The sequence below is a fragment of the Poecilia reticulata genome, linkage group LG6 (genome assembly GCF_000633615.1).
Source record: "Poecilia reticulata strain Guanapo linkage group LG6, Guppy_female_1.0+MT, whole genome shotgun sequence".
Lineage (NCBI taxonomy): Eukaryota > Metazoa > Chordata > Actinopteri > Cyprinodontiformes > Poeciliidae > Poecilia > Poecilia reticulata.
In genome coordinates, this window is record NC_024336.1 from 4,602,681 (window position 1) to 4,615,529 (window position 12,849).

The 12,849-nt window shown below is 38.6% G+C and overlaps 1 protein-coding gene across 3 annotated transcripts in view; it reads left to right on the forward strand.

Annotated features, from left to right (window-relative positions):
* Positions 1 to 12,849, forward strand: part of bcar1 (BCAR1 scaffold protein, Cas family member) — a 98,644-nt gene that overhangs the window by 30,484 nt on the left and 55,311 nt on the right. Inside the window, exon 1 of one of the 3 annotated variants that reach the window (XM_008410911.1) lies at positions 9,456 to 9,789. The exons of the other annotated variants lie outside the window; for them this stretch is intronic. Coding sequence (XP_008409133.1) covers positions 9,778 to 9,789 — 12 coding nt within the window. The 5' untranslated portion in view covers positions 9,456 to 9,777. Of the gene's footprint in view, positions 1 to 9,455; positions 9,790 to 12,849 lie in introns of those variants that run through there. 3 annotated transcript variants of the gene reach the window in all.

Sequence of the window (12,849 nt, forward strand, 5' to 3'; positions counted from 1 at the left end):
TGGACAATAGACTGTTATTCTGACAGTCAAAAAGGAGTCAAATATGTTTAAAGATCTGTCCCTCTTTTCTTAAATAAAATGTTATATCAAACCTATGTTATTTTTAAACTTTTGCACACAGTTTACCTATTATCTGCCAATAATATAGTGTTTAACACCAGTGAAGAAACCTTTAGTGGTATGTCATGTAGACCTATCAGACCTAAAAACGTGCATAAATCCTTAGCTTTTATTCAAAATGAAATCAACCCAAATCTGCATGTAGATCCACATGAAGGTTGAATCAATGTTGATTCCCAACTGATTCAATGAAAAATCAACAGAAATATGCATGCAGATCCACGTTCAGATGAGTGTTGAATCAACATTGATTCCTGACTAATTCAATGTAGAATCAACAGAAATGTGCAGATCCAAGTTCAGATGATGGTTGAATCAACATTGANCAACATTGATTCCTGACTAATTCAATGTAGAATCAACAGAAATGTGCAGATCCAAGTTCAGATGATGGTTGAATCAACATTGACTTGTAACTGATTCAATGTAAAATCAACAGAAATATGCATGCAGATCCACAGTCAAATKAGTGTTGAATCAACATTGATTCAATGTAAAATAAAAATGTGTGCAGAACCACATTCAGATGAAGGTTGAATCAATGTTGATTCCTAACTGATTCAATGSAATATCAACACAAATATGCATGTAAATTGACATACAAATGATGGTTGACTCAACATTGATAAAATGTCAGTTATGGTTGAAACCCTAATGTTGATTCAACATATAAGTCACCGACCACTTTCAATGGTGTTCAACGTTGATTCAATGTTTCTGGTTGACATTGATTCAATGTTGTTTCAATCATTCTGTGCTATCTGGGTTATTTATTAACTGATTAAGTTGTGTTTTAGATTGTTCTTGAAAAACTAATCAGTCACGGCTGGTTAGTGGGTGCTCTCACTGCTGCAGTGAACCCACTGATTCTTTACAGCAGACAACCGCTCCTCTCTCTTGCAGGTACTGCGTACCCCCGCTAAATCTTTTAGGGGTACGCAGTACCCTACCGTACCCCCCTACTTTCACCCCTGCGTAAAATTCAAAGACAAATTCAAAGAAGAGGTGAAGCGATAATTTATGGGTTTTAAAGAAGAAATGAAGAGAAAAGTGGCACAGAACGATGCGGAAATACAGAAACGACAAGAGGACATCACTGAGGCGCAGGGCCGTATAGCAGAGTTGGAAGAGTGGAGCACGGAAGCGAAGGACGCCATTCGGAGTCTCTTAAAACAAAAGAAAATTATGAGAAAAGCTAACTGACGTGGAAGGACACGACAGGCGCTGTAATATGAGAATTTATAACGTGGCCGAACAAGACGACGAATCAGTTCGAGAAATGGTGGAGAGGCTACTGCACCGTGAGCTAGCCCTACCGGACGGAACCGAGCTGCAGATCCWGCGGGCTCATAAAAGCCTTAGAAAGAAACCACCACCGGGCGCAAATCCCAGGTCCATAGTGGTCAATTTCTTAAATACAAAACCAAAGATGAAATTCCGACAAAAGCATGGAAAAAGAAAATCCAAGTCGAGGGGAGGCGGATATTTTTTTTCTATTACCACCGAGGTAATAGAAAAACGCAAATCCTATTCCGGGATTAAAAAGGCTCTGAAAGACCGAAAGATCCGCTTCCAGACGCCAGTGACAAAAATACGGATTCACTGGTCGGTTGGTGCCAAGATTTACAACAACGCGGGTGAAGCTGCAATAGACATGAGGGGACGAGGGCTGGAGCTAGAGAGCAAGAACGGCACCGGACCTTCATCCGAGGAGAGGATCCAGACGGCTCTGCCTTGGCAACGCTCCGGGAAGAAGCAGAAGACTGACGGCAGGACCCCCGCTACAAACCCTGGTCAGAACGCGGGGAGCCGAGCGAGGGAACGGCTGCAGGAGTTCCAAAGATGAGGACATTGAGGACGCGAAGGTAACGGTGGCATAAATGGTTCACTAAAGAAGGTTCAAACATCGCCTGCTTTCAAGTTAAAAGTTTAATAAATTTGCAGACGTTTAGTAGGGCAGACGCTTTGTTATAATCCCTCATCCCGCCTCCCTTTTAATACAAGGGGGGATTGAAGAAACAAGTGTACTCTAAAGTTTGGTCAAGTATCGACAAGTAGAACCACCAAACATGGGACTGTTGGTCTTACCTAGCAGGTCGGGAAGACTTAACATACAGTAGGTCTACCCAAAACCACTGGGGAGAAGTGTGTGTGTGTGTGTGTGTGTGTGTGTGTGGGGGGGGGTGTTCATAAAAGCTTACCCCCCTCCCTTTTCAGCAGGGGCACAGGGCCTCTTGGGAATGGGGCTCAGTTTTAGTCGGGAGTTTAGATATTTTGTTAGTTTAGTTCTTGTTCATAGCTTGTTGTTCAGTGGAAAAGGTGAGAATCAAATCAAGATATACAAATAATGTCTAATGATATAACTGTGGTGTCACTTAATGTTAATGGACTAAATAATATCTAAATAATAGAGATAAGGTCTTAAATAAATTTAGAAAAGAAAAAGTACAAGTTATTCTCTTGCAGGAAACACACCTATTGAAAATGAACATGAAAAGTAAAAAAAAAAAATGAGAGTATAGAAATTCATTTTCCTGCTCATTTGGACAAAGGCATAAATGAGGAGTTATGACATTGATTTCAAATAATGTAAAGTTCGAAATGCTGAAGGAAATTGGGGATAAAGAAGGAAGATACCTAATGATAAAGGGCAAATTGAAAAATCAGTTAATTACACTACTCAATGTATATGCCCCTCCAGAAAGTGACAAGATACTTAAGAAAATATTTGATTCATTAATTTGGAAGCAGATGGAATATTGATATGTAGCGGGACTTTAATGTCGTGTTAAATTATAGGATTGATACTACAAGTAAAAAAATAAGAGTAAAAACCAAATCAGTAAGTATATGAACACCATGATATCAGAAATGTCAATTCTAGATGTGTGGAGAGAATTTCACCCCTTAGATCAGGATTGTACTCTCCATTCAAAACCACATGGTGTTTATTCCAGAATTGATTGTATGCTAATGAATGAGAGAACTACACAGAGTGAAAGAATGTAGGATAGGAGTATCAGATGTCTCCGATCATAGCACAGTTTATCTTAAGATTCACCTGAACAGCAGAAAGAAAAGTACTTTGTGGAGACTAAATGAAGGAATATTAAACAACAAGGGTCTAATTGGTGAAGTAAAAGAGGAGATAATCCAATATAGAGAGGAAAATGATAATGGTGAAGTAGATACATTAATACTATGGGATGCAATGTAGGCTGTAATACGGGAAAAATTATTTCTTACACAGCATTTATGAAAAAAGCTAGATTAGAAACATACAACAAGCAAATAAGGAAGCTAAGGGACTTGGAACAGCAACATAAAAACTAATAACCCAGACATTTAATCTGATTAAAGAAACCAGGAAAGAAATGCACTGCAAAAAAAGTCAGTAAATTTACGGTAAAAAACGGTAAAAGACCAACAGTTTTTGTCCGTCATATCCAAAAACATTTCATTACCGTAGAAATTACATGGAACTACCGTAAGTCGAAACTGCAAAGATTACGGTAATTTACGGTAACAAACTGTAAAAGGCCAACAGTTTTTGACCATCATATCCAAAAACATTTCTTTACCGTAGAAGCTACATGGAACTACCGTAAGTCGAAACTGCAAAAAAAGTCAGTACATTTACGTTAGAAAATTGCTACTGACCGTAATATCCAAAACATTTTGTTACCGTAGAAAATACATGGAGTTACACTAAGTCGAAAGTACACTGCAAAAAAAATCCGTAAATCTATGGTAAAAAATGGTAAAATACCAACAGTTACTGACCGTAATATTCAAAGCATTATACTACCATAGAAAATACGTGGATAATAAGTTATCTCTTCTGTGGACACATGCTGTTTTTTGTTGTTGTTTGTTTTGTTTTCCAGATCTCAGTAATACCGTGAGGAAATTGGACAGAAAATAGAGTTGTTGTTTTTTTTAACTAAATTTTTAAATAGAAATTGTTTCTTTAAGTGGAGGACTCGTAATCTGTATTTTTGTTTAATTTGAATTTTTTTTCTTTATAACTTTCTGTATAGAAATGCTGGCAAGTTACACTTCCTTGTGTGTTGTACTATAATTTTTATGGTAAAATTCTGGTAAGAACAGTGACCATATTACTTTTTTAGGTTTTTTGGGGKTTTTTTTACAATAAAATGTCCATATATCATACAGTCTGGCCGTGTTTTTCACTTATGTAGATACGGTATTATGCCTCAGGCAGTATGAYCGTATTTACTACAGCAAAACCACATTTTTATTTTTTATTTAACATATTTTAGGAAATACKGTATTTTACCGTATTTGGGAAATACGGTAAAATACTGGCAGCTTTGGTTGCCAGAATTTGACCGTATTTTAAAAATCCTGTAAAATACTGCATTTCCAAAATACGGTAAAATACTGGCAGTTTTGGTTGCCAGAATTTGACCGTATTCTTAAAAAACGGTAAAATACTGCATTTTAAAAATCCGGTAAAATACTGGCAGTTTTGGTTGCCAGAATTTTACCGTATTTTAAAAATACGGTAAAATACTGCATTTCCAAAATACGGTTAACTGGCAGTTTTGGTTGCCAGAATTTTACCGTATTTTAAAAATACGGTAAAATAGTGCATTTCCAAAATACGGTAAAAAACTGGCAGTTTTGGTTGCCACAATTTTACTGTATTTCTAAAATACGGTAAAAAAAATGGCAGTTTTGGTTGCCAGTATTTTACCGTCTTTATATGGTAAAATTACATGCCAGTTTTTTACCGTAAATTGAGGCCGGTTTTTTTTATAGTGTGGATCTGAGTTTATGGGAGGAGGTTGAAAAGAAGGCCAGAATTGCTTAACAAAAGTAATATGAAGGACAGCCTAAAGCTACAAAAAATTTGGCTAGGCGCATTAAGAAACAACAAACATTAGGTAGCATACATAAAATAAGAGATCCACTAACTAATACAATTTTATATGAACAAGAAKAAATACAAAGAATATTTGAGCAATACTAAACAAATTTATATGCACAACCGCCTTCGGCAGGGGAAGAGGAGATAARAAACGTTTTGGATAAATTGAACTTACCAGCAGTAGGCACAAAACAAAATGCAACACTGACTTCTCAAATTACATTGGTAGAGATAACAAAGGCACTTGGCAGGACTAAAACAGGAAAATCACCAGGGTCAGAGGGACTATGAGCTTCTTTTTATAAAACCTTTAAAGAAGAATTAACACCCCTATTACATGACTCATTTAACTATAGTCTCAGGACTGGCAAGATACCTCCTTCTTGGAAGGAAGCTATTATTTCCGTAATTCCAAAGGAAGGCAAAGACCAAGTGTAGAAGACTGTTCGTCTAACTTGCGCTAATTTCAGAATTCTCATCAATTGAATCTTCCTCAGTCAGAAGGAATAGGCCAACTCCACCGGTGCAGCCTAGAAGGTTTATTGATGGAATAATAGCAGGTACATGGGATGGTACAGATGAGGTGGCGATAGGAACGATGTGGTTATATTTGGTTTTGTATATGTAGGTGTGTATGTGCATGTGTGTGTATGTGTGTGGTTATCTGAAACAGAAGAAACAATAAAGGTGCATATTAATAGCCATGTGGGCAAAGCGGCTACACATACATGCAGGATGAAAATGGCCTGAAGTGACACAGAAATCCAATAGAGGGCACAATTACACCACACATGGATTATCGGTAAAATGCAATAAACATACAAATGACAAAAACCGTCAGAAAATATGAATTAAAGGCAAATTTCCTCATATGCTTCTACAATGGTAATATATCTGGCAAAAGGATAGCATAGAACTTGAGTTATTACAAGTAACAGCTTGCATTATCGGTAGCCAGAGAAACACGAGGCCAATTTCACCTCGTGAGCTAATAACTGACATTAAACCAAATATCGGTCAGAAAAATGTCTACTTGCATAATAAAAAACGCACACAGGTCTCTTACACACGGGATTAAAGAAGGATTAATGGTGGATGCTATCCGTGGATGGATTTTTTTATGCCACCGAGCTGGTCAGAAGCACAGAAATAACTTGCTCATCTTCGTGACATTCGAACTACAAAAAACGAACAGATGCACCATGTTTAGCACTACATTAGCCAATGTAGTGCTAAACGAACAGACGGACTTTTAACACCAAGAATACTGCCACAACTATCGACCAATATCGGTCTTAAATGTAGACTATAAACTTTTTTCCTCCATCATAGCTAAAAGAATGGAAAATTTAATGTGGGATTTAATTGATGAGGATCAGACTGGTTTTATTAAAGAAAGAAACACAAGACAACATAACAAGAACTCTTCATATTATGGATCATCTGCAAAGTAGAGGGCATGGTGCAGTCCTGATAAGTATAGAWGCGGAAAAAGCCTTTGACAGTGTCAATTGKAACTTTTTGTATAAGGTTTTAGAAAGATTTGGATTTATTGAGACATTTAAAAATTGTATTAAATCAATTTATCGGGAGTCAACTGCAAGGATTAAAATAAATGGCAATCTGTCAGGAAGATTTACTTTGGAAAGAGGAACGAGGCAGGGATGCTGCCTCTCACCGAGTCTCTTTGCATTGTTTATAGAGCCACTAGCTCAGATGATTAGACAGGAAGTGTCATAATTTGGTGTTGTGGTTGTTGGTGAGAGAGATGGTTGTTGGTCCAGCGGGTCAACAACCATCCCTCCACTTAAGTTTGAGGGATATCTACAAACTTAAGTGGAATGAAAAACATAATATATTTGGTGGTAAACATCCATCCATTTTCTTGACACCCTTGTCCCTTGGTGGGTATAGGAGGGTTGCTGGTGCCTATCTCCAGCTAACGTTCCAGGCAAGAGGCAGGGTACACCCTGGACAGGTCGCCAGTCAACACAGAGACACACAGGACAAACAACCATGCACACACTCACACCTAGGGACAATTTAGACAGCCCAATTAACCTGACAGTCATGGACATGTGGACTGTGGGAGGAAACTGGAGTACCCGGAGAAAACCCACACATGCACAGGGAGAACATGCAAACTCCACGCAGAAAGACCGRGGCCGGGAATCGAACCTAGAACCTTCTTGCTGCAAGGCAACAGCTCTACCAACTGCGCCACTGTGCAGCCCATATTTGGGGGTAAACATAACTAAAACAATTGACAAACTCTATAATGCAAATTATTTAAAAAATAAGCCACAATATTAAGAAGGACTTGGGGCGATGGATGGACATTTGTCATTTGTCTCAGTTCTAGAGTGGAGATATTCTACCACGACTGCTATACCTGTTTCAGTCCCTGCCACTGATTATCCCGCAAAAGCAATTTGTAGAATGGGACAGATGGATATCAAGGTTTATATGGAATGGGAAGAAACCTAGGGTCAGATATAAACACTTCAGCTCCCAAAAGGCAGAGGAGGTCTGGGTTTACCAGCACTAAAAGAATATTTCTGGGCTGCACAAATTAGGCCTTTAATAGGTTGGTGCAATGATGAGTATGTTTCAAAATGGAAGAATCTGGAAATAGGTAGGAAAGACACAGAAGCTAGAAATTTAATAACACACTAAATAATTTTAGGTAAACTAAGAAATAAGCTAGATTCAATAACTAAGACTACATAAAATATGGAACACAGTAATTGATAATTATAAATTGGAGAAGGAAACAAGGAGTTTGAGCTGGTTTGCTTGGGACTCAAGGTTCAAACCAGGAATTTATGATAAAAGTTTCAAACAGTGGGCAGATAAAGGTATTACAGCAATGTGTAAATTGGTTGAAAAGGGCAGACTGCTGAGTTTTAATAATTTAAAGATAAGATTTGGACTGGAGGACGAAGACCAGTATAGATATTTGCAGATAAAAGATTACTATGAGAAAGAGATAAAAACCAACATAAGTAAAGTAATTGAGATGTTTCACAAGACCTATGAGGGAAATAACGTTTTGAGTTATTTCAGCACTGTACCAGGGACTGATGGCAGACAGGAAGACATCTACTATATATATTAAAGAAAAATGGGAAGAGGAACTGAAGGAACATATAAGCGAGGAAGAATGGTTTAAAATCTGTAAAACGCAGTGCACAGCCACATGCTCCTGTGTGTTGAGGGAATTTAATTGGAAAAATATGGTTAGATTTTTCATAACCCCAAAGATCAGGACCAGTCATGCTGGAGACTGTGGCCAGACTGATGCAGGTCACACACACATATTCTGGTCCTGTCAAAAGTTAACCACATACTGGCATAATGTATGTCTTAACTTAAAAAACATATTAGAATATGGAATACCCAGATCATGTAAAACACTCTACCTGGGCTGTCTCACACACAACGTAATTGAAAAGGATGATGAATATCTGTTAAAAATATTGCTCTCAGCAACAAAAAAACCCATCACAAAACTATGGTACAAACAGGAAAAACTGACGGTGGAGCGGTGGCTGGGCATTGTGGAAAAGATCTTTGTGATGGAGAAGATCAAACATAGACTAAGATTGCAGGAGGATCAGTTTATTGTTAAAAGAGCGACTACAGATGTAAGGATGATGCCACTTTTGTAACCAGTTAAATATGGACATTGATGACGAACATTTGTATATGAATGTAAATGCTTTGATACCTCTCCTCTGTATCTCTTCGAAGAAATGTTCAATAAAAAATAAGTTAAAAAAAAAAAAAACAAGACAGCCATGTTTTCAGAGGCTCAAGACTTTAGAGTGCTATAAACTAGCTACCTATTTATTTTGTTGAATTACTTTTTTTTTATAGGTTTACACCTCGACCTGAAATTTTTTGTTAGGCATTGTGATCTATTCTGTGTTTCTCTTGTTTTTAAAGATTGTCAGTTTGAGTTAGAATAAGTTTCTAACATAACAAAATGCAAAGAAAGTCAAGCATTGTGATTTTTTCACGAGGCACTTTATGCAAATCAATAAAATATGTAGAGAAATATATTGTGTTTTTTTTATATAACAGGTCAGGAGCTCAGACCAGTTCTGCTTTTCACCTCTGAGATCTCCAGGAATATGGGAAATGCTGGTTTCTCTAAGTTTTCTGCAGCAGATTTCCGTTTGTTGTGCTTTTACATCCAGTTGATTTTTATCAGGCCTCAGGCTGATAAAATGATGTGATGTGTTTGCTGTGTTTGCTGTGCAGTACGTCTACAGTGCACTGACAGCCTTTCACAGCCAGGGGGAGAAAGAGAAGGAGCAGTGGGGACATTGGGAGGGCAAAGCCATTTGCATGATAAGAGCTCAAATGACCAGGGTAGACCGCGGATACCAGGATCTGAGAGGAAGTGACGTGTCGGGTTCCTCTCTCCTCCCTTTTTTTCTCCCGCAGAGGTACAAGTGATCAGGGGAAGGAAGGGGCAGCAGGGGGCTGGTAGATGGGCCACGCAGCACTCTCATTCTTGTTGTGTGAGATCAGGAAGTAGCAGGATGCATCGGGATCTGCTTGAGTACTGAAAAGAAGACAGAACCAAACTGAAGGAGCTTCGGAGAGGAAAAAGGAGGAAGGAGGGAGGAAGGGTAAAGCTGAAGGGGTTTTCGGGGGGAACTTGAGGATCTTCCTTCAGGATCTAAGTGTCTCCCAGGGACTGAGAAAGTCCTGTCCTGGAATTACACCATTTAGGTCACTGCTCCAGGGATAAAATGAACTATTTGGTGAGTGTGTGTATGTGTGTGGAAAATCACTACTTCCTAAGGGTTATTTTTCTTTCCTTGATGTTTGCTTGTTATTGGTTTAGCATTTGAGGATTTGAGCAGGACCTGTTATACCTCAGCTCTGTCTGGATGGAGGCGGGGGTGGAGGGAGCTGAGGGGGAAAAAAGACTGGGAGGAGGGAGAGAAATTGGAGTGAACTTTTTTTCTCTGGATTCCTGCCTTTTGTTGGCTCTCAGCAGGGTGTGTGTGTGTGTACTTTGACTGTGCTGTAGTGGAATGTGAAGGAACATAAAGTTAAAAACTTCTCCCATTCTTACTAAAGGTTAAGTTACAGAGAGCAGATCGACAGCCGAGCTAACGGTGATGTTAAATGGAGGTAAAATGGAAAATATGGAAAGGAGAGACCAGACCATCCAAAGGAGGAGGTCAGAGATGGAACTTGATGGGTTTATTACTCTGGGAAAGTGAGAAACTAAAGATGGAATGGGACAGATGGGAGTGGAGGGCATTGACTGTGTGTGTTTGTGCGTACGCGTGTGTGCGTGTGTGTGTGTTTCTGCTGACTCAGTAACATGGTAGAGAGAAATACAAATTTAATGGCCAAAGGGCAGGAGAGGCGAACTCCAGTCTAAGAGAAAAGCTTCGGCTAGCTGGGAGTAGCTAACAGCCCCTGACATTCCCTGCTATTGTTTGTGAGACTTCAGTTGTGTGGTTCACATCCTGCCTCCATGTTTGTGTGTTTAGGGTAACTACACAGTCAGGAATGTAACAGACAGAGAAACACTGTATTGCTACGAGTGGAACAAGTAATTACACGTCAGTAATTAGTGTGTAATTAATATGGGATAGCATTCCAGTGAGTTGGCACACAGCTGCTGCTCTGTCAGAGCTTCACTACTGGCTGTGAACGGCAACCATGCTGTTCCTCATCCTTCAGGATCACTCTTAGAGACAGAATGGAGACAAGCAGGTCCGTATAGTCAGATCTTTATTTGTTTCATGTTGATGATCCCAGCATCATTTTTTTTGACTGACCTGTGATTAAATGGTGGCTTCATTTCAGAAWAAGGTCCCTTAACAAGCGCAAAAACAGAGACCTTAAAGAGACCAAGAGGTTTCCCTCCAGACCACAGAAAATCTGTTTCTCTCTCATATCTCTGAACAGGAACACGAGGCATATACTGATGCTTATTTACTCATTTCACTGTTTTAGTTTGAATTATTTAGGGAAATAATCCAAACATTTAGAGAAGTATTTATTCCCTTTACAATTTTCAAACTTTTGTCACACTCAGTGACGTGCGGTCAGGGGACGCAGGTGAGGCAGAGCCTCACCTGTCATCATGGGAAAATAATATATAATAATAAAATCATTTATAAAGATATTTTTACCATGTGGTTTGTACTATAAAGTACCTATTTTTCATTTAATTTAACCAAATCTGATGTTATTTTTCTTTAAAATCACTGAATTTTTGCATTTTCCCATTCAAATGGTTAGAAGSGAAGCCGGTGAGGCAGCAGTGAACTGAGCCTCACCTGGGATTGCGCAACCTCTCACTAACTGCACTGGCTGCCATTCTATGAGAGCATGCTCCTCCTGTCTGTACGTCGCCAATAAAATGGTTAAAAACATTTAATGTACGAACAGATTTCCATAATTTAGCTTATGTATTTAATGTACTGTGTTTTTATTGTCACCAACTGTGTATGTAACGTGTTTCGTGTGCTAAGGAGCGATCAGAAACGGCAGAGAACAGATTCGAGGTGAGGCAGGCCGTTCTCGTGCCTCATCGCTGGGGGCGCTCATGATCCCAGACATTGTGACTCCACAACTGCAGAGTAAGAGACTGTAACAGCGATCTAGCCATACAGAAGCTGTGCTGATACAGAGAGCGAGAAAGACGTGGTTTTGAGTTGTACTTTAACGGTTTCTCCCTTTGCTGTTAAGAGCACAAAATTAATAATATCTACATTAAGTTTGATTGAGATAATGGAATTATTCTGCGACGGCTAAGCATCACATGTTAAAGAATAGTCTTTTTGCCCTCCAGCATTGTACGCATGCGCAGAATTTCCTTATGTAAACAATAACATGCAGGGGGCCTAGATTTGCAAATCTGATTATAATTAAGTCGGTGCCTCRCCAGCTATGAACCTCACCGCACGTCACTGGTCACACTATAACTACAAACTTTGAAATATTCTGCTAGGATTCAAATAATAGATCAACTGAATGAATGAACCAACATCATTAAGAGCAAGGAAAACACCAGAGAGAGCAAATTGGTGCTGGGGAGAAGCTTAAGTAAGGCTGGGTTCTAAAACTGTATCCTAAGGTTGTTGTAAACCATTATTTTAGTACGTTAGTAGTCTGTCAGTTATTCTCACAAATAATAGAGTAATCAAATAAAAAATTGTCCCGCTCTGTAGTAGCAACTTAGGGTATCAAAATAAATATATGTAGGAGTAATTAATGCTAGTAAAAACAATTCAATTTCTTTTCTTTTATGTAAGGCAATTTTATTTATATAGCACATTTTCAGCAACAAGGCAGTTCAATGTGCTTTTATTAAGAAAACACAGTATTGCTTAAAATGAAATGAAATTCAAACTTCACTTTTAGTCTCAAGTTTGATGTACGAAAAATTACATTCTAGGAAAAGATACTAATCTTTACATTATAACTCTTCTTGATCAGCAAGTAGATGCAACCCAGGAGAATGTATAGAGACTGTCATGTTTTTGGACTTTGGGAGGAAGTTGGAGTATCAACAGAACCCACCGAGAGAACATGCAAACTTCATGCAGTTTAAGGGACAGCTTACACAGACCTAACATTGGTCTGTAACTTACATTTTGCAATATACATTTTTTATTTTTTCATCATCTGAAAATCAGCTTCACAACTAGCACTTAGGATGAAATATCATTTCTTACTGTGGCGATGTCTAATCCAGCAATATCAGTAAACTATCAGTGCTGCTGTCTGTGCAGGAAGGCTGTGGTCATAAAGCTAAGATGACATCCTGTCCAACATCACACTGGTGAAAAATATCC